Raw genomic sequence first — 22,017 nt, forward strand, 5'->3', positions numbered from 1 at the left:
AGTGGTCTGTAGTTTTCTTGGGTTGTCTTTGTCTGATTTTGGTATCAGGATAATGCTGGCTTTATAGAATGAACTTGGAAATGCCCCCCCCCCAAAAACCCTTTTCAATTTATTGGAAGAGTTTTAGGAAAATTAATGTTAATTCATCTTTAAATGTTTGAGAGAATTCTTCAGTGAAGCCATTTGATCCTAGGCCTTTTTTTGCTGACAGGTGTTTGGTTACTGATTTAGTCTCCTTACTAGTTATTGGTCTGTTCAGATTTTGCATTTCTTCATGATTCAGTCTTGGCAAATCATGTGTTTCTAGGAATTTATACATTTATTCTGGGCTATCCAGTTTGTTGGCCTAAAATTATTCATAGTATTCTCTTAAAATCTTTTTTTATATCTGTGGCATTTGTTGTAATGGCCCTTCTTTTGTTTCTGATTTTATTTATTTGAGTTTTCTCTTTTTTTCTTAGTCTCATGAAGGGCTTTTCAATTTTGTTGATCTCTTTAAAAAGTCAACTCTTTTATTGAATTTTTGGTATTTTTATATTCTCTGTTTCCTTTATTTCTGCTCCAATCTTTATTATTTATTTCCTTCTGCTAGCTTTGAGTTTACTTTTTTCTTGTGTTTTTTTGGGTTTTTTGTTTTTGTTTTTTTAGTTCTTTGAGGTATAAAGTTAGGTTGTTGATTTATAGTCTTTTTTTACTTTTTTTTATACATGCATTTTCAACTGTAAACTTCCCTCTTGGCACTGCTTTCACTGCATCCCATATGTTTTGGTATGTTGTGTTTTCATTTTCATTTGTTTCAAGGTATTTTCTAATTTCTCTTGTGACTTTTTCTTTGACCCATTGGTTGTTTAAGAGTGTGCTGTTTAATTTCTACATAATTTGTGTATTTGCTAATTTTCCTTCCACTAGTTATTTCTAAGTTTTTTCCAGTGTTATTGGAAAATATACTTTATAGAATTTCAAGCTTCTTAAATTTGTTAAGATTTGTTTTGTGGTTTAACATGTGGCCTCTCCTGGAGAATGTTCTGTGTACACTTGAGAAGAATGTGTGTTCTGTGGTTGTTGGGTGGACTGTGCTGTAAATGTCTGTTAGGTGCAGTTGATCTGTAGTATTGTTCAGGTCCTCTATTTCTTTATTGATCTTCTGTTCAGTTCTATATTGTGAAAGTAGAGTATTGACGTTTCCTACTATTATTGTATTGATATATTATCTTTTTTGTTACACTGCTGGATTTTTGTTTAATACCATTTTGTTCATATATTTGCATACAAAATACTAAACTAATACCATCTGATTAGTAAAGGTGTTATCTTTATTATTGTGCAATTCTAAATATCCTATTATTTCTTTTTTTTTTTGATAATTGAGGTTTCAGAAATGTTGTAAAAATGGCCTTTTGTCATTAATCTCAGACTCAAATATTTTTGTTGATAAATGTGATGTATTTTACTAAATGTTCTATGACATAGTATGTGGTCAATCTTAGTAAATGTTCCATAAGTTAAAACAAATTTTGAGGGAATTCCATGGCAGTCTAGTGGTTAGGACTATGCTCTTTCACTGCTGAGGGTGTGGGTTTAATCCATGGTGAGGGAAGTAAGATCCCAGAAGCCATGTGGCACTCCCTCCCCTGCAAAAAAAAAAAAGTAGAAATCACTGAGACGAAAGATGGTCCTTGACTTGTTGGTAGAGTGAGTTTTACAGGTGAAGTCAGAGTGAAATAAAACATCTGTTATGATTTCAGGATCTAAAAGGGTGGCCCTATTGATAAGTGGCAGAAAAGATGAAATAAGAGACTTAACAGTGGCTGCATTTTATGATGATTATTGTGTTGTAATTAATGTTTGAAATTATTGTAGGACCTATATAGAGCCACTAGAAAATGGAAGGCTTCATGATTGGAATTCATAATCAGATCAATTTCTATTAATGGAGTGCATAAATTAAGGGCATAGCAGCCTGAGATCAGTTAGGAATAAGAAAACTGCAGTAAGCCGAGCAACAGTGTAAAAACATGAAGTTACTAAAGGCAGTGGAGAAGTGGTAATTGAGAAGTAGTAAGAGATATGTAAAAATATTACAGTTAGGAAAAAACTCAACTGTAACAATCAACAAAAGGCAAAACAAACCAAATCAAACCAAAACAAACCACCCAGTCTCTCAGAGGCCATTTTTTCTTCATGTGCTCAGTTCTGGAAAGGATTACTCATTTCTAATAATACTCGAATAATATCTTTGTTTGGGGGATGGGTTCTATTATTCTTTCTCTGTGCCACAAAAATAGGAGAATACAATTATAGGAAACTTTTCAAAATTGGTTTGAGGGGTAAATTTCTATTTTGATATAATTTCAATTGTACAGAATATTTACTAGATTATTACCAGAAACTCTTTTATGCCCTTTACCCAGAATGTTTACTTTCAACAGATGTTAACTTTGTCATATTGCTTTATCATTTTTTTTCCCACTTCCCTCCCTCTCATCCACCACTCTCATATTCCAGTTTTATATTTTTTTCAGAACCATCTGAGAGTAATTTGGAAACGTTGTCAGAGACATTGTGCCCCCTTTCCTCTACATACTTGAGTGTGTATTTCTTTTTTTAACATTAATTTTTATTGGAGTATAGTTGATTTACAACATTGTGTTAGTTTCTGCTGTACAGCAAAGTGAATCAGTTAAATATATATATATATATATATATATATATATATATATCTCCACTCTTTTTTAGATTCTTTTCCCATATACATTTCTATTACAGAGTATTGAGTAGAGTTCCCTGTGCTATACAGCAGGTTCTTAATAGTTGTGTTATATATACAGTAGTGTGCATATGTCAATCCCAATCTACCAATTTATCCCTCCCCCCTTTTTCCCCCTTCGTAACCATATGCTTTTTTCTACATATTTGACTCTATTTCTGTTTTATAAATAAGTCCATTTGTACCATTTTTTATATTCCACATATAGGTGATATTATGATATTTGTCTTTGTCTGACCTACTTCACTCAGTATGACAACGTGTAGGTCCATCCATGGTGCTACAAATGGCATTATTTCATTCTTTTTTATGGCTAATATTCCACTGTATATATGTACCACACCTTCTTTATCCACTCATCCATTGATGGACATTTAGGTTGCTTCCATGTCTTGGCTATTGTAAATAGTCCTGCAATGAACATTGGGGTGCATGTATCTTTTCAAATTATGGTCTTCTCCAGATATATGCCCAAGGACTGGGATTGTTGGATCATATGGTAGCTCTATTTTTACTTTTTTAAGGACCCTCCATACTGTTCTCCATATTGACTCTACCAATTTGCATTCCTACCAACAGTGTAAGAGGGTTTCCTTTTCTCCACACCCTCTCTAGCATTTATTGTTTATAGATTTTTTGGTGGTGGCCATTCTAACTGGTGTGAGGTGATACCTAACTGTAATTTTGATTTGCATTTCTCTAATAATTAGTGATGTAGAGCATCTTTTCATGTGCTTTTTGGCCATCTGTATGTCTCCTTTGCAGAAATGTGTAGATCTTCCACCCAATTTTTTTTTTTTTTTTCTGTATGCGAGCCTCTCACTGTTGTGGCCTCTCCCGTTGTGGAGCACAGGCTCTGGACGTGCAGACTCAGTGGCCATGGCTCACAGGCCTAGCTGCTCCGAGGCATGTGGGATCTTCCCGGACCAGGGCACGAACCCGTGTCCCCTGCATCAGCAGGCGGACTCTCAACCACTGCGCCACCAGGGAAGCCCCTCCACCCAATTTTGATTGGGCTGTTTGTTTATTTGATATTGAGCTGCATGAGCTGTTTGTATATTTGGAGATTAATCTCTTGTCAGTCACTTCGTTTTCTTTCTTTGATACACCTCTTAGAGCAGCCATCCCCAACCTTTTTGACACCAGGTGCCGGTTTCCTGGAAGACAGTTTTTCCATGGACAGTGGGGGTGATGGTTCAGGCTCTAATGCAAGCAATGGGGAGTGATGGGTAGGGCAGATGAAGCTTCAGTCTCTCACCCACTACTCTCCCCTTGCTGTGGGGCCTGGTTCCTAACAGGCCACGGGCCAGTACCAGCCCACAGCCTGGGGGTCGGAGACCCCTGTCCTAGAGTAATGAAAATAAAAGTAAACAAATGGGACCTAATTAAACTTTAAAGCTTTTGAACAGCAAAGGAAACCATAAACAAAGTGAATGTGTATTTCTTAATAAGGGTGTTCTCTTACAGAATCACAATATGATAATCAAAATTAGGAAACTTTACAATGAAGTTATCTAATCCACACTCCATATTCAAATTTCAAAAGTTGTCCCAATTTTTATAGCTCTATATCCCCAGTCTAAAACTTAATCAAAAATTTTACATTGAATTTAGTTGTCCTAATTTTTAGTCTCTTTTAACCTAGAATAGTTACTCAGCTTGTCTTTGTCTTTTTATGCCTTGCCTTGTTTTTAATAAGAACTTTAGATTTACAGAAAAATTGTGAAAATCCTACAGAGAATTTTGTATATCCCTCACCCAGTTTCCTCTAACATTAATATCTTAGGTTAACATGGTATATTTGAAAAAACTAGGATAACAATGTTGATACAACTACTAAACTACAGACTTTACTTGAACTTCACTTGTTTTTCCACTACTGTCATTTTTCTATATCAGAATTCACTTCAGGATACCTCTTTGCATTTAGTCATCCTATCTTCTAGTATCCTCTGTTATGTGACAATTTTTAAGTCCTTCCATGATTTGGATGACTTTGGCCGTTTTGAGAAGTACTAGTCAGATATTTTGTAGAACGTTCTTCAAATTGGGGTTGTTTGATATTTTTCTCATGCTTAGATTGGTGTTACAGGTTTGGAGGGGAAGACTACAGTGGTGAAATGCCCTTCTTATTACATCATATCAGTGGTACATGATATCAGTGTGACTTATCACTGGTGATTGTTAACATTGATCACTGACCAATGTGGTACTTACCAGGTTAAAATTGCTCAACATAATGATGTATCTGTCCTTTTGTTGTATGGTTAGTTCTTTATATATTTTGGAACTACAATGTTAGATGCATATAGTATTGAGATTATTGTATCTTCCTAATTAATTGAACCTTTTATTATTACACAGTAATGATTTCTGGCAGTCTTTTTTAAATTTAAAATTTACATGTTTGCTATTAATGTAGGTACACTGGTTTTCATTAGGGTTAGTTTTTTTTTTTTTTCCTTTAGTGTATCTTTCCATTCTTTTCTTTTGAATATTCTAAATTCTTAAATTCTAATGTCTGTTGTAAATAGCTATGTATGAATTTTATTTTTTATACAGAATGACAGTCTTTGTTTCTAATCTGTAGCGTTTAGTTCATTAACATGTACTTTTGTAACTGTTGCTCTGGATTTATTTCGATCACTTATTTAGTGCTTCTCATGTGCTTCACACTTTTTTTTCTTTAGTTTCTTTTGAATTGGTTATATTTTTAAAACACCATTTCACAATCTTTCTTTTCTAACCTTTAGATTACAAAGTCCTTAAAAATTGTAGTTTCCTAGGAATTTCTAAATTTACCTAATTTATCAAATTCTATTTACTTTAAAGACTCTTTTACTTTCTTCCTTAAAATCTTTAAGATTTTAACTTAAATTCTCACCCTCCTGATCAATGCTATCATTATTATTTGTATTTTTTATTTTAGTTTATAACATTACTATTATTGATTTTCTTATCAATAATATTCATTAAGATTTTAAGTCAGTATTTATTAAGGTTTTTCATATTTACCACTTCCCTTATTGTTTCTTCATTCATCTCATGTTTGATCATTCTTCGTAAGTTTGAAGTCCATCCTTTAGAAATTCCTCAAGAAAATGTGCTTGGCTGTAAATTCACTCAATTCTATTTTGTTTAAAAATACCTGTAGTTCATACTTGTTCTTAAAAGAGATATACTATATAAAATCCTAGAGTGATAGTTATTTTCTTTCAAAATCATTCAAGATATTTTTTCAATTGTCTTATAGCTTCCAATGTTCCTTCTGAGTAGTCAGCTCTTAATTTAACATTCTTATCTTTGTAGGTCATCTGTCTTTTCTCTCTGGCTGCTTTGAAAATATGCCATTTTAGCTCTGGTGTTTTGACATGTCCTTAATATGTGTGTAGGTATAAATGTACTTTTATTTATGCTGCTTGAAATTCATTGGACTTTTTGAATCTGGAAATTGATGTTTCTCAACAGTTCTAGCAGTTTCCTGGCCATTCTCTCTTCAAATATTGCATCTCCTCTATTCATTTTTTCTTCTCCTTCTGGACCTCTGCTTAGATGTACATTAAAACTTTTACCTTTTCCCTCCATGTCACTAAACCTCTTTGCAATTTTTCCCATATCAGCCTCTCCATGCTGCATTAGTGATAAATTCTTTATATCCATCTTTCAGTTCACTAATTCTTCTGCTGTGTATAATCTACTGTTAAATCCATCTACAGTCTCTACATTATTTCTAGAAGTCCTATTTTTTTCTCCATATATTCTTGATTATTTTATAGTTCTTTGCTAGTTCCTCATATTTCCATTCTTCTCTATATATTATGTATATTATGCATACTTACATTGTGTATATTATGCATAATATTTTTAGGGTTCTACGTCTGTGTTAGATTCTGCAGCCTGCTTTTTCTGGAGACTTTAAAACATGGTACATTTTTTCTTTAGGGTTTTGAGATATTTTAGAATAAGCTCATACATATTTTTAAACTTTTAATGTGATAGTATTTTGAGATTTAGTTTGAAGGCAAATTCTTCCAGAGAGATTTTGTACTTACCAACTAACTGTGATCACTTGAATTAAGCTGAATTCTTGGTTTGAAGTTTGTAATTGCCTAGGTAGTTAAAATTAAGGCAGCAAGCCTGGTTAAGGTTCTCTATTATTAGGGTACATTTTTTTCTCTTTCATTAATCACCACATTTTAAGGCATGGATTTATTTTGTGGGTCCCTCCAAAGTAAATGTTTATATCTAATTTATGCTACATTCAGGCAATATAGTCATTGTGATCTAAGCTTCATGCTATTAGTTGTTTATTTATTGAATTCTCCACCTTGTGAGTACTCCCTCACATTTTTTTTTTTTTTGGTCTCTCATCTTTATGCTCTAAGGAGCCATAAATTAATATAACCATTATGGAGAACAGTATGGAAGTTCCTTAAAAAGCTAAAAATAGAACTACCATATGATCCAGCAATCCCACTACTGGGCAAATACCATGAGAAAACCATAATTCAAAGAGGGACATGTACCACAATGTTCACTGCAGCTCTATTTACAATAGCCAGGACATGGAACCAACCTAAATGTCCATTGACAGACAGATGAATGGATAATGAAGATGTGGCACATATATGCAATGGAATATTACTCAGCCATAAAAAGAAACAAAACTGAGTTGTTTGTAGTGAGGTGGATGTACCTGGAGTCTGTCATACAGAGTGAAGTCAGAAAGAGAAAAACAAGTACCGTATGCTAACACATATATATATAGAATCTAAAAAACAAACCAAAAAAATGGTACTGATGAACCTAGTGGCAGGGCAGGAATAAAGATGTAGACATAGAGAAAGAACTTGGGAACACAGTAGGTGGAGGGGGAAGCTGCAGTGAAGTGAGAGTAGCATTGACATATATACACTACTGAAGGTAGAATGGTTAGCTAGTGGGAAGCAGCAGCATAGCACAGGGAGATCAGCTTGGTGCTTTGCAATGACCTAGAGATGTGGGATAGGGATGGTGGGAGGGAGGCTCAAGTGGGAGGGGTTATGAGGATATATGTATCCATATGGCTGATTCACTTTGTTGTACAACAGAAACTAATGCAGTATTGTGAAGCAATTATACTCCAATAAAAACCTATTAAAAAAAAAGCCCAAGATTAAACTCTCCAGGGTTTACCTCTGTTTGTCTTTCTGGCTTTCCATCTTCAGTTTCTAATTGGTTCTTACTTTTCTTGCCAGGTTATCGGAGCATTTATAAATACTTTTTGCAAATTTTATTCAGTATTTTAAATTATTTTTAGGTAGATGCTCAGTCAGGGTGTTTTAGCTTGCTGTAATGCTGAGAGTGTAAATCTTGTGATTCACAAATAGAAAAAAAGAAGGAAAAAGTACAGCTGGATTAGAAAAATTAACTGATTACTGACAATAGAGGGATGCTAAAAATGATGTATGTATTTTCTTCAAATGACAGTTATTATCTGCATTGCCACCTGCAGTTGGTGCATATGCAAGTTCTCCCAACACAACCGGTACTGGAGAGCATCATCTCTTTCAATGACTGATAACTTAAGACATGTAAAATTGCACCCCATTTTTATTTCAGTAAGAATCTTCTTTTTTATTGTGACCAGTCTACTAAATGCTTATCCACTTATTAAATTTTGTCTTGCATTAAAAAAAGATGTGTTTAATATTCTATGAAAAAAACATGCAAAGATAAATTAATTGATCTCTTAGTCATAAAGACCTGGAGAAAATGTCACATACAAACTGGCATAGATTATTGGAGTTGAATCATATTCTTGAGGACAAAAACACTTGTTTGGCTCTAATTCCACAATTTGTAGTTCCTAGGAAAAACAGAAGAGTCTGAGCTATGATTAGTGATAGGACAAAAGAAGCATGAAGTATACCTTTAGAGCATTAGGATTACTTTTTGGAAGCTTCTCTTGGACTTGTCTCTGTATTCCCTCAGGTAAAGCAGGAAACCATGCACATACCTTGCATTATCCTAGTGCACTTTGCTCTTGGTGTCAGCTGGAAGCTATATGAGCATAAATATTGCATAGACGTTTAGGAAAAAAATTGGGTGGAAGTTTTGCTTTGCTTAATTTTGCTTACGTATTATATGTTTTCCTAATATATTGAGTGCCTGTTATGTATAGATATTTAAATCTGTCGGTTTACAAGAGGTTTATAACATGAATTTTGCTCTTATAGAGCTTATAATCAACTTGGGGAAAGAAGGGTAAAAAATATGTGCTTGTAACAATTTAGTAATAATTAAATGCTAAACCTGTGGTACTGACTTTAATGTCAATAGGAGCACAGAAAAGGCCAAGTTTTGTGTAAGGTTGACTGGGATAAGAGTTCCTGGAACAAGTAAAACTTCCTCTGGGGATGTAGAAAGTTTGGGGCAGAATAGGGAAGAGTTTAACACACTATGGTATGCCAAGGTGTGGGAATTGGCACAGAGCAAAAATAAGCCCAAATAAATAACCATGTTGATGAAAGAAGAAAGAAATATTGAAAACCAAGATTAGGAATACATTTTAATCACATAATAGAAATCTTAGAAGTCATGGGAGAATATTTTATATTATAGATACTACATTATATTATATTAATTATATATGATAGACAGTGTGAAGCTATTGAAGATTCTTGGGCAAAGGACTGACATGTTGAAAGTGCTCAAAGTTTAGCTTTATCAATAAATGTGGATCTATAGGATAAACTCAAATTTGAAACTAGGAATATATTTTGTTAGAGCCCACCTATTAGTATGCTTTTTGTTTGGTTATATAAAAATAAAATATATATTTAATATTCATTTATATTATATACTATTAATATAAAATATCATTGTATTTAAGTATGCTTTTTGTTGTTTTAGAGGAATTCCAGGGAAGAAATGTGGTACAATCATCCTCACAGCAGAGGAATTAAACTGTTGCAGAGTAAGTAAATATTTCTTTGAATGAAAAAGTATTTCCAATACTTCTTTGAAATGATAATTCTCAAACTATACTTAAATGATTTTTCTTGAGTAGTTTTAGCAAAAGATAATTAAAACTACATTATATAATTCTAAATTCGTAAAATATCATTTTAGATACTTAGTACTTTAACCAGAGAGACTACATTCTATAGTCCAAATAGGATAATCATTTATTTTAACAGTCTTTTTAATGAATAGAAATTATTAAAATAAAACCTAATGGTAATATCATTTGGGGGGCATTAATATAAGGAATTGTCAATTGTATCAACCAATTCAGTTCTTGCAAAAATTTGAAGATTTTATGTGTGATCCTGAAGGAATATTTCTAGTCACTTGACTGTAACCATTTTGTGTAACATACTTGTTTTTCTGTATTTCTAATTGAATAAATTCAATATTCATATATGGTCTCATGTTTTCTTAGCTTGGGAAGCTCACATTTGTAGAAATAACCAGCTACCACTCCAGCTAAAAGTATAGTGACATAGAGTGCATATTCATTAATCTTAGAAAACTGCTATTTTTAGTTGTGATTTGGTGATCTAATCATCTTTCATACTTCTCGCCTCTGAATTTGTATATGTATATGGTAATCTGTGTTTGTATAATGAGGAAGGAAAGAGAAAAAGAAGTTCAGGGTCAGTAAGATGCATGTTCTTTATTGTGACATTAACATGCTATTCTGTCAAAATCTTGATATTAAGATTATTTTGTATACATATGCTAATGAAGAAATTATTATGAGTTCTAATTCCAAATAGAACCAAGATATCAAGGTCATAGATTGAGTATTGCCAGGCTGCATCTTAAACATCTTCTGCTTTCATTCTGTTGTTTTGCCTGGAGGAACAAGAAAATTATAAAGCTTCCATGCAAATGAAGTAGAATATGTTACTTAGTGATCCAGAGGCATTTTCACTGTTCTTTATAATAATGAAGTTTTAAAAACATCTGGAATTATCTTTTAATATTACTTATTAATCATATTAATATTATTTACATATTTCTCACACTTAGAAATTATATATCTAATATTTTTAAATTGTTTAGAATCTTGATCTAACTTCACTTATGTATGCTACGTTCTGATTCTTAGCTACAGACACTGATAATCAACATAATTAAAATAATCATTGAAATAATATTATTATGCTAGTATCGTAGAAGAGACAAGTGTGTTCAAAGCAATGATCATAGTTAACTTCAGACAATGCCTTTTAAATGTGCATTTTATGGTACTTTAAAAATATCATACATTATCACTTAGAATTTGGAATGAAGTAATTTTATTTCAATTTGACAGTATACAAATTGACACTTATTTTCTTGAAAACACATTACCATTTGTTAGCTTGAGCATAAACTTTGGAATCAGGACACCTAAATTTCAGTATTATCTCTTTCACTATTCAGCTGAGTGAAATTTTTTTGAGCTTTAATTTCTGCATTTGTCAACAGCTAAAAGTCTTTATATAGGCATACCTCATTTTATTGTGCTTCACATATATTGCATGTTTTACAAATTGAAGGCCTGTGGCAGCCCTCTGGTGAAGAAGCCTATCAGCACCATTTTTCCAACAGCATTGCTCACTTCTAGTCTTTGTGTCACATTTTGCTAATTTTTGTACACTATCAAATTTTTTCATTATTATTACATTTGTTATGGTGATCTGTGATCAGTGATCTTTCATGTTACTATTGCAATTGTGTTTGGGCACCACAAAATTAATAAATGTGTGTGTGCTGACTGTTCCACCAACTGGCCATTCCCCTGTCTCTTTCCCTCTGCTCAGACATCCTTATCCTCTGAAATGCAGCAATATAGAAATTAGGCCAATTAATATCTCTACAATGGCCTCTAAGCATTTAAGTGAAAGGAATATTCACACATCTCTCACTTTAAATCAAAAGCTAGAAACGATTAAGCTTACTGAGAAAGGCATGTCAAAAGCCAAGCTGAGATAGGCTGAAAGCTAGGCCTCTTGGGCCAAACAGTTAGTCAAGGTTGTGAAGGCAAAGGAAAAGTTCTTGAAGAAAATTTCACATTCTACTCCAGTGGACACACATATGATAAGAAAGCAAAACATCCTTATTGCTGATATGGAGAAAGTTGTAATGGTCTGGATAGAAGATCAAACCAGCCACAACATTCCCTTAAGCCAAAGCCTAATCCAGAGGAGGGCCCTAGCTCTCTTAAATCCTATGAAGGCTAAGAGAGGTGAGGAAGCTGCAGAAGAAAAGTTCAAAGCTAGCAGAGGTTGGTTCATGAGGTTTAAGGAAAGAAACTCTGTCCATAACATAAAAGTAGTACAGGTGAATCAGCAGGTGCTTATATATAGAGAAGTTGCAGCAAGTTATCCAGATGTGCCAACTAAGATAATTAGTGAAGATCACTGCACTAGATAACAGGTTTTAAATGTACATGAAATAGCCTTATATTGGAAGGAGACACAATCTAGGACTTTCATGGCTAGAGAGGAGAAATCAGAGCCAATGTTTATTTACCATTTAGAAAATCCTTGGGCTGCTGAGAATTATGTTAAATTTGCTCTGCCTGTGCTGTATAAATGGAACAACAAAGCCTGGATTATATCACATGTTTACAGCATGGTTTACTGAATATTTTAAGCCCACTGGTGAGACCTACTGCTCAGAGAAAAATGATTCCTTTCAAAATATTACTACAAAGCTACAGTAAACAAGACTGTATGGTACTGGCACAGTAACAGAAATATAGATCAATAGTACAGGATAGAAAGTCCAGAGATAAGCCCACGCACATATGGTCACCTAATTTATGACAAAGGAGGCAAGAACATACAATGGAGAAAAGACAGCCTCTTTAATAAGCAGTGCTGAGAAAAGTGGACAGCTACATGTAAAAGAAAGAAATTAGAACACTGCCTAACAGCATACACAAAAATAAACTCGAAATGGATTAAAGACCTAAATGTAAGACCGGACACTATAAAACACTTAGAGGAAAATCACTCTTTGACATAAACCACAGCAAGATCTTTTTTGACCCACCTCCTAGAGTAATGAAAATAAAAACAAAAACAAAAGGGACCTAATTAAACTTAAAAGCTTTTGCACAGAAAAGGAAACCATAAACAAGACGAAAAGGCAACCCTCAGAGTGGGAGAAAATATTTACAAACAAAGCAACAGACAAAGGATTAATCTCCAAAATATACAAACAGCTCGTGGAGCTCAATATCAAAAAAACAAACAACCCAATTAAAAATTAGGCGGAAGACCTAAATAGACATTTCACCAAAGAAGACATACAGATGGCCAAGAGGAACATGAAAAGATGCTCATCACTGATTATTATTAGAGAAATGCAAATCAAAACTACAATGAGGTATTACACTGGTCAGATGGTCATCATCAAAAAATCTAGAAGTAATAAATGCTGGAGAGGGTGTGGAGAAAAGGGAACCCTCCTGCACTGTTGGTGAGAATGTAAATTGATACAGCCACTATGAAGAACAGTATGGAGATTCCTTAGAAAACTAAAAATAGAACTACCATATGACCCAGCAATCCCACTACTGGGCATATACTCTGAGAAAACCATAATTCAAATAGAGACATCTACCCCAGTGTTCACTGCAGCACTATTTACAATAGCCAGGACATGGAAAAAACCTAAATGTCCAACAACAGATGAATGGGTAAAGAAGATGCAGCACATATATACAATGGAATATTACTCAGCCATAAAAAGGAATTAAATCAGGTCATTTGTAGAGACATAGATGGACCTAGAGTCTGTCATACAGAGTGAAGTAAGCCAGAAAAAAAACCCAAATATCGTATATTAACACATATATGTGGAATCTAGAAAAATGGTACAGCTGAACCTATTTGCAGGGCAGGAACAGAGACATAGACGTAGAGAACAGACATGTGGACATGGGGGGAAGGGGAGGATGGGACCAATTGGGAGACTAGGATTGACATATATGCACTACCATGTTTAAAATAGATAGCTAGAGAGAACATGCTGTAAAGCACAGGAAGCTCAGCTCAGTGCTCTGTGACGACCTAGATGGGTGGGATGGGGGTGGGGGGTGGGAGGGAGGTCCAAGAATGACAGGATATAGGTATACATATAGTTGATTCACTTTATTGTACAGCAGAAACTAACACAACATTGCAAAGCAATTATACTCCAATACAAAAATAAGTTAAAAACACAAAACAAAACAAAAACAAAAATATTATTGCTCATTGACAATGCACCTGGTCACACAAGAGCTCTGATGGAGATGTACAAGATTGATGTTGCTTTCATGCTTGCTAACACAACACTCATTCTTCAACCCGAGGCTCAGGGAGTAAATTCGACTTTCAAGTCTTGTTATTTAAGAAATAATACATTTCCTAAAGCCACAGCTGCCACAGATAGTGATTCCTCTGATGGATCTGGGCAACGTCAATTGAAAACCTTCTGGAAAGGATTCACCATTCTAGATGACGTTAAGAACATTCGTGGGGAGAAGCCCAAATATCGACATTAACAGGAGTTTGGAAGAAGTTGATTCCAACACTCACAGATGGATGACTTTGAGGGGTTTAAGACTCCAGTGGAGGAAGTAACTGCTGATGTTGTGGAAATGGCAATAGAATTAGAAGAGTAAGTGGAGCCTGAAGATGTGACTGAATTGCTGCAATCTCATGATAAGACTTAAACGGATGACAGGTTGCATCTTATGGATGAGTAATGAAAGTGGTTTCTTGAGATGGAATCTACTGGTGAAGATGTTGTGAAGATTGTTGAAAGGACAACAAAGGATTTAGAGTATTACATAAGCTTAGTTGACAAAGCCACAGCAGGGTTTGAGTGGGTCGACTCTGATTTTGAAAGAAGTTCTAACTATGGGTTAAATGCTATCAAACAGCATTGCATGCTACAGAGAAATCAATCCTGAAAAGACAAGGCAATTGATGGGGCAAATTTCATTGTCTTATTTTAAGAAATCGCTACAGCCACCCCAACCTTCAACAACCACCACCCTGATCAGTCAGCAGCCATCAACATCGAGGCAAGACTCTCCACCAACAAAAAGATTGTGACTCACTGAAGGCTCAAATGATAGTTAACATGTTTAGCAGTTGAGTATTTTTAAATAAAGGTATGTACATTGCTTTCTTAGACATAATGCTATGCACACTTAATAGACAACAGTATTATCTCCTCCAGATGATTACTTTGCAGAATTAAAAATGGGCCATATTTGAGAAATGGCTAAATTATAAATTTATACAAATGTGTATTTTCAGTGTGGTAATCCTAATTATCTCAACCACAGTTTATTTCAGATGCAAGTTTTGTGATATATCTTGTCAAATTCTAGAGTAAGAATTAAAGTAATTTTGAAGTCATATTGGAAATGTTTCTTCACTCAGTATTTTTAAGGTAGCTTGAAATTGTCCACAAAGAATATTTTTCATTCTGATTGATTGATTCAAAAATATTCACAAAATGTATAATGTGCTAGTCCCTGGAAAGGAAGCTTGGAATACAATGGCAAGAAAAACCAACAACAAGCAGCCCTTGTCCTTTTCTCTAAAAAACATGTAGTTTGTGGAAAAGACGGACATTAATCAGATGACTGTGTGGGTAAATATTTCAAGATGTGTTCTAAGTGATAAATATGAGAGAGTACCATGGAGAATCATAATTTATATTGGGTGGAGGTAACTCCGGGACTCTTTGAGAAAATTCCATTTTAGCTTAGACCCAAGTAATGGTTTGTCAGCCAAAGGGTAAGATTTCCAACAGAGCACACAGCTTGTATAGGGCCCAAAGAGGGAAAGAGTGTGCCTGGTGTGTGTTAGTTAGCAAGGGGATGGGAGTGGGGGAATGATTGAGCTAAAACTTTGCCAGATAACGGTGGAAAAGGCTGCTCAGAGTTTGTTTGGTGTTGGGCTTTTGTAGACAATGTTAAAGATTCTGTGTTTATCCTAAATGCAAGGGAAAGCCTTGAGTAATTTTAAGTTATGAACAAAATTAATTTCTTTGATGTTTTAAGTCCATTACTCTCTCTGCTGAATGGAGAATCGATTGGATAGGTCCAAGAAGGTGGATCTATGGATTGGATAGGTGGAAGAGGGAGAAAGGAATAAATGCCAATGTGCATGTCCGGGTGAGAGAAGAGGTTGGCTTGGACTAAGATGGTGCCTGTGTAGCTGGATTGAAGATTTGAGAAATTTTTTAGAGATAGAATTATGCAGCTTGATGATGGATTGGATAAAAGGTCAGGAAAGGGAAGAGTCAAGGACAACTTCCTTGAGCACTTTGGGTGGATGATGAATCACTCATTGAGTTGGGAAAAATTACTGGAGAAACAAGTTTGATTTGAATTTGTTAGAAATGCCTCTGAACATTTAAGTGGATTTCTTCAATAGGAAGTTTGTTACACTGGTGTGGAGTATTAAAGAAAGGTCTTAAAATTCTCTCAGGGTGGCATTAAGCATAAGAGTTAAAAAAAAAAACCAACTGTAATGATGCTTGTATATTTCTAGAAGTAGTAAATGCTTGTTTTTTCCCCAGAAATTAGACTTGTTTTGTGTTTGATAGAGGTGGAATCTCTCCTAAGTTATTAACCTGAGTAATTACAAAAAACATTTTCTCCAAGTTTATATCACTTGGTTCATTGAAAGAAATTTTTTCTCTTGAGTCAGTTATTCATTTTGCAAGCCTTATGAAATATAATTTGAAAAACTACAATTTGGTGTTACATTTACCAGTGATCATATGAAAATTCATGTTTAAATAATATTTAGTCTCTTTGAAGTTTTAGTCAGCATTTATTTGAAATATACACATTTCAGGATTCTACTATGTATTTTAAGTACATCAGAATGTTTTATGGTAATTTGTGTTTTGTTTTAGGTGCTTTGGAAAAATGTCTTAAAGGAGTGATTTATTTCTGTGGCAAGAACAATAAAAAAATTTGCACTTAAAAAAAAAAGAACAATGTCTTTTTCCCATGTTCTTGGAAAACCACATTCTCCTAAGGGCATTTTAATATATGTGAAGATGCTTAATAAGTATTTCTGAACTCTGAAAAATGAAGTGGTGAATTAACATTTTCACCAAGTAATATTTAAAACACTGACTTCTTGATTTAATGTGAATTACTTTGACCCTCCACCTGCTTCAAAAATTGTTAACATCTCCTTTCAGTTAAAAAACCAAACAAATCTAAAATACTGATTTTAATTTTTAAATTACTATATAATTTATACTCTTTAAATATTGCTTATCATCATTGAATAATGTTTAACTTCCTTGATTTATGATACCTCATCTTGTTTACCTTTAAGGTAAATCATGTAGGTTATGAGTGCTTGAGTCTATAAATTGATAAAAATGATTGGTTTGACAAAATAATTAATATATAAATAAGTGATTGAAATTACAGGTGAAAATGAAAGTGCTTTACTTTACTTCAAGCAATATATAATATGTTATTTTGAAATGTAGTTATTTAGAAATTGTGGTACACTTTTATATAATTAAGAAGGAACCTTTATTTCCCTTTAGATAGCAAACTGTATTGTCAGTCTGGATCTGTCTTTTGCTTCATCTAAACATCTAATGAATCTCAACATCTAATACATGGTAGATACATAGTAAATGCTTAGTAAATATTTCCTTAGGAAATTAAAAAAAAATTTCTAAAACTATGCACCTGAATAACTGAAGATACAAATAGACATCTTGTATTAAAATGTTGGGTACATAGAATTAACCAGTTTAATAGTACTTTTCTGGGGCAGGAAATGTTGAACAGTTTTAACAAGTAATGGTTCTGTGACTAGAACAAAAACTTCCAGGAGTCAATTTTTTAGTCTTATAGTCCTTTAAAAACAATTTTATGTTGTCTGGAATTTTCCCATATTTGGCCATTTGTATTAAAATGGAAAAATTTGTTTTCTTGTCAAGACTTGCTTGTGATCTGCAGTTTCTAGTTATTTTTCACCTGTTATTATTTTTAGCATCTTTATTGGAGTATAACTGCTTTACAATGGTGTGTTAGTTTCTGCTTTATAACAAAGTGAATCAGTTATACATATACATATATTCCCATATCACTTCCCTCTTGCGTCTCCCTCCCTCCCACCCTCCCTATCCCACCTCTCTAGGTGGTCACAAAGCACCTAGCTGATCTCCCTGTGCCATGCGGCTGCTTCCCACTAGCTATCTATTTTACATTTGGTAGTATATATATGTCCATGCCACTTTCTTACTTTGTCACAGCTTACCCTTCCCTCTCCCCATATCCTCAAGTACATTCTCTAGTAGGTCTGTGTCTTTATTCCCGTCTTACCCCTAGAATCTTCATGAACTTTTTTTTCCCCCTTAGATTCCATATATATCTGTTAACAGATATATATCTGTAAGTCTCTTCCTGACTTACTTCACCCTGTATGACAGACTCTAGGTCCATCCAACTCACGACAAATAATTCAATTTCGTTTCTTTTTATGGTGGAGTAATATTCCATTGTATATATGGGCCACATCTTCTTGATCCATTCATCCAATGAAGGACACTTAGGTTGCTTCCATGTCCTGGCTATTGTAAACAGAGCTGCAATGAACATTTTGGTACATGACTCTTTTTGAATTATGGTTTTCTCAGGGTATATGCCCAGTAGTGAGATTACTGGGTCGTATGGTAGTTCTATTTGTAGTTTTTTAAGAAACCTTCATACTGTTTTCCATCGTGGCTGTATAAATTTACATTCCCACCAGCAGTGCAAGAGTGTTCCCTTTTCTCCACACCCTCTCCAGCATTTATTGTTTCTAAATGTTTTGATGATGGCCATTCTGACTGGTGTGAGATGATATCTCATTGTAGTTTTGATTTGCATTTCTCTAATGATTAATGATGTTGAGCATTCTTTCATGTGTTTGTTGGCACTCTGTATATTCTCCTTGGAGAAATGTCTATTTAGGTCTTCTGCCCATTTTTGGATTGGGTTGTTTGTTTTTTTTTATTGAGCTGCTTGTAAAGTTTGGATATTAGTCCTTTTGTCAGTTGCTTCATTTGCAAATATTTTCTCCCATTCTGAGGGTTGTCTTTTGGTCTTGTTTATGGTTTCCTTTGCTGTGCAAAATCTTTTAAGTTTCATTAGGTCCCATTTGTTTATTTTTGTTTTTATTTCCATTTCTCTAGGAGGTGGGTAAAAAAGGATCTTGCTGTGATTTGTGTCATAGAGTGTTCTGCCTATGTTTTCCACTAAGAGTTTGATAGTGTCTGGCCTTACATTTAGGTCTTTATCCATTTTGAGCTTATGATTGTGTATGGTGTTAGGGAGTGTTCTAATCTCATACTTTTACATATACCTGTCCAGTTTTCCCAGCACCACTTATTGAAGAGGCTGTCTTTTCTCCACTGTATATCCTTGCCTCCTTTATCAAAGTTAAGGTGACCATATGTGCGTGGATTAATCTCTGGGCTTTCTACCCTGTTCCATTGATCTATCTTTCTGTTTTTGTGCCAGTACCATACTGTCTTGATTACTGTAGCTTTGTAGTATAGTCTGAAGTCAGGGAGCCTGATTCCTCCAGCTCCGTTTTTCGTTCTCAAGATTGCTTTGGCTATTTGGGGTCTTTTGTGTTTCCATACAAATTGTGAAATTTTTTGTTCTAGTTCTGTGAAAAATACCAGTGGTAGTTTGATAGGGATTGCATTGAATCTATAGATTGTTTTGGGTAGTAGAGTCATTTTCACAATGTGGATTCTTCCAATCCAAGAACATGGTATATCTCTCCATCTATTTGTATCATCTTTCATCAGTGTCTTATAATTTTCTGCATACAGGTCTATTGTCTCCTTAGGTAGGTTTATTCCTAGATATTTTATTCTTTTTGTTGCAGTGGTAAATGGGAGTGATTTCTTAATTTCACTTTCAGATTTTTCATCATTAGTGTTTAGGAATGCCACAGATTTCTGTGCATTAATTTTGTATCCTGCTACTTTAACAAATTCATTGATTAGCTCGAGTAGTTTTCTGGCAGCATTATTGGGATTCTCTATGTATAGCATCATGTCATCTGCAAACAGTTACAGCTTTACTTTTCCTTTTCCGATTTGGATTCCTTTTATTTATTTTTCTTCTCTGATTGCTGTTGCTAAAACTTCCAAAACTATTTTGAATAAGAGTGGTGAGAGTGGGCAACCTGGTCTTGTTCCTGATCTTAGTGGAAATGCTTTCAGTTTTTCACCATTGAGAATGATGTTGGCTGTGGGTTTGTCATATATGGCCTTTATTATGTTGAGGAAAGTTCCCTCTATGCCTACTTTCTGCAGGGTTTTTATCACAAATGGGTGTTGAATTTTGTCGAAAGCTTTCTCTGCATCTATTGAGATGATCATATGGTTTTTCTCCTTCAATTTGATAATATGGTGTATCACGTTGATTGATTTGCATATATTGAAGAAGTCTTGCATTCCTGGAATAAACTCCACTTGATCATGGTGAATGATCCGTTTAATGTGCTGTTGGATTCTGTTTGCTAGTATTTTGTTGAGGATTTTTGCATCTATGTTCATCAGTGATATTGGCCTGTAGTTTTCTTTCTTTGTGACATCTTTGTCTGGTTTTCGTATCAGGATTATGGTGGCCTCGTAGAATGAGTTTGGGAGTTTTCTTCCCTCTGCTATATTTTGGAAGAGTTTGAGAAGGATAGGTGATAGCCCTTCTCTAAATGTTTGATAGAATTCGCCTGTGAAGCCATCTGGTCCTGGGCTTTTGTTTCTTGGAAAATTTTTAATCACAGTCTCAATTTCAGTGTTTGTGATCAGTCTGTTCGTATTTTCTGTTTCTTCCTGGTTCAATATTGGCAGGTTGTGCATTTCTAAGAATTTGTTCATTTCTTCCAGGTTGTCCATTTTATTGGCATAGAGTTGCTTGTAGTAATCTCTTATGATCTTTTGAATTTCTGCAGTGTCAGTTGTTACTTCTCCTTTTTCATTTCCAATTCTATTCACTTGACTCTTCCCCCTTTTTTTCTGGATGAGTCTGGCTAATGCTTTATTAATTTTGTTTATCTTCTCAAGAAACCAGCTTTTAGTTTTATTGATCTTTGCTATCATTTCCTTCATTTCTTTTTTCATTTATTTCTGAACTGATCGTTATGATTTCTTTCCTTCTGCTAACTTTGGGTTTTTTTTTTTCTTCTTTCTCTAATTGCTTTTGGTACAAGGTTAAGTTGTTTATTTGAGATGTTTCCTGTTTCTTAAGGTAGGATTTTATTGCTATAATCTTCCCTCTTACAACTGCTTTTGCTGCATCCCATAGGTTTTGGGTTGTTGTGTTTCCATTGTCATTTGTTTCTACATATTTTTTGATTTCCTCTTTGATTTCTTCAGTGATCACTTCGTTATTAAGTAATGTATTGTTTAGCCTCCATGTGTTTGTATTTTTTACAGATCTTTTCCTGTAATTGATATCTAATCTCATAGCATTATGGTCAGAAAAGATACTTGATATGATTTCAATTTTCTTAAATCTACCAAGGCTTGATTTGTGACCCAAGATATGATCTGTCCTGGAGAATGTTCCATGAGCCCTTGAGAAAAAAGTGTATTCTGTTGTTTTTGGATTGAATGTCCTATAAATATCAATTAAGTCCATCTTGTTTAATGTATCACTTAAAGCTTGTGTTTCCTTATTTATTTTCATTGTGGATGATCTGTCTGTTGGTGATAGTGGGGTGGTAAAGTCCCCTAATATGATTTTGTTAGTGTTGATTTCCTTTTTTATGGCTGTTAGCATTTGCCTTATGTATTGAGGTGCTCCTATGTTGGGTGCATAAATATTTACAATTGTTATGTATTCTTCTTGGATCGATCCCTTGATCATTACGTAGTGTCCTTCTTTGTCTCTTCTAATAGTCTTTACTTTAAAGTCTATTTTGTCTGATATGAGAATTGCTACTCCAGCTTTTTTTTTTTTTTTTTTTTTTTTTTGCTGTACGCGCACCTCTCACTGTTGTGGCCTCTCCTGTTGCAGAGCACAGGTTCTGGATGCACAGGCTCAGCGGCCATGGTCATGGGCCCAGCCGCTCCGCAGCATGTGGGTTCTTCCTGGCCCGGGGCATGAACCCATGTCCCCTGCATTGGCAGGCAGACTCTCAACCACTGCACTACCACAGGAGCCCTCCAGCTTTCTTCTTATTTCCATTTGCATGGAATATCTTTTTCCATCCCCTCACTTTCAG

General features: G+C 34.4%; 1 protein-coding gene across 3 annotated transcripts in view; it reads left to right on the top strand.

Moving 5' to 3' along the window:
- The window catches only part of CPNE8 (copine 8), a 329,571-nt gene that overhangs the window by 144,619 nt on the left and 162,935 nt on the right, over window positions 1-22,017 (top strand). For all 3 annotated transcript variants that reach the window (XM_060166571.1, XM_060166572.1, XM_060166573.1), the window contains one exon: window positions 9,662-9,725. In XM_060166571.1, the coding sequence (XP_060022554.1) occupies window positions 9,662-9,725 (64 nt within the window). The remainder of the gene's footprint in view (window positions 1-9,661; window positions 9,726-22,017) is intronic.

This window comes from Lagenorhynchus albirostris, chromosome 11, assembly GCF_949774975.1.
Source record: "Lagenorhynchus albirostris chromosome 11, mLagAlb1.1, whole genome shotgun sequence".
NCBI classification, from domain to species: domain Eukaryota; kingdom Metazoa; phylum Chordata; class Mammalia; order Artiodactyla; family Delphinidae; genus Lagenorhynchus; species Lagenorhynchus albirostris.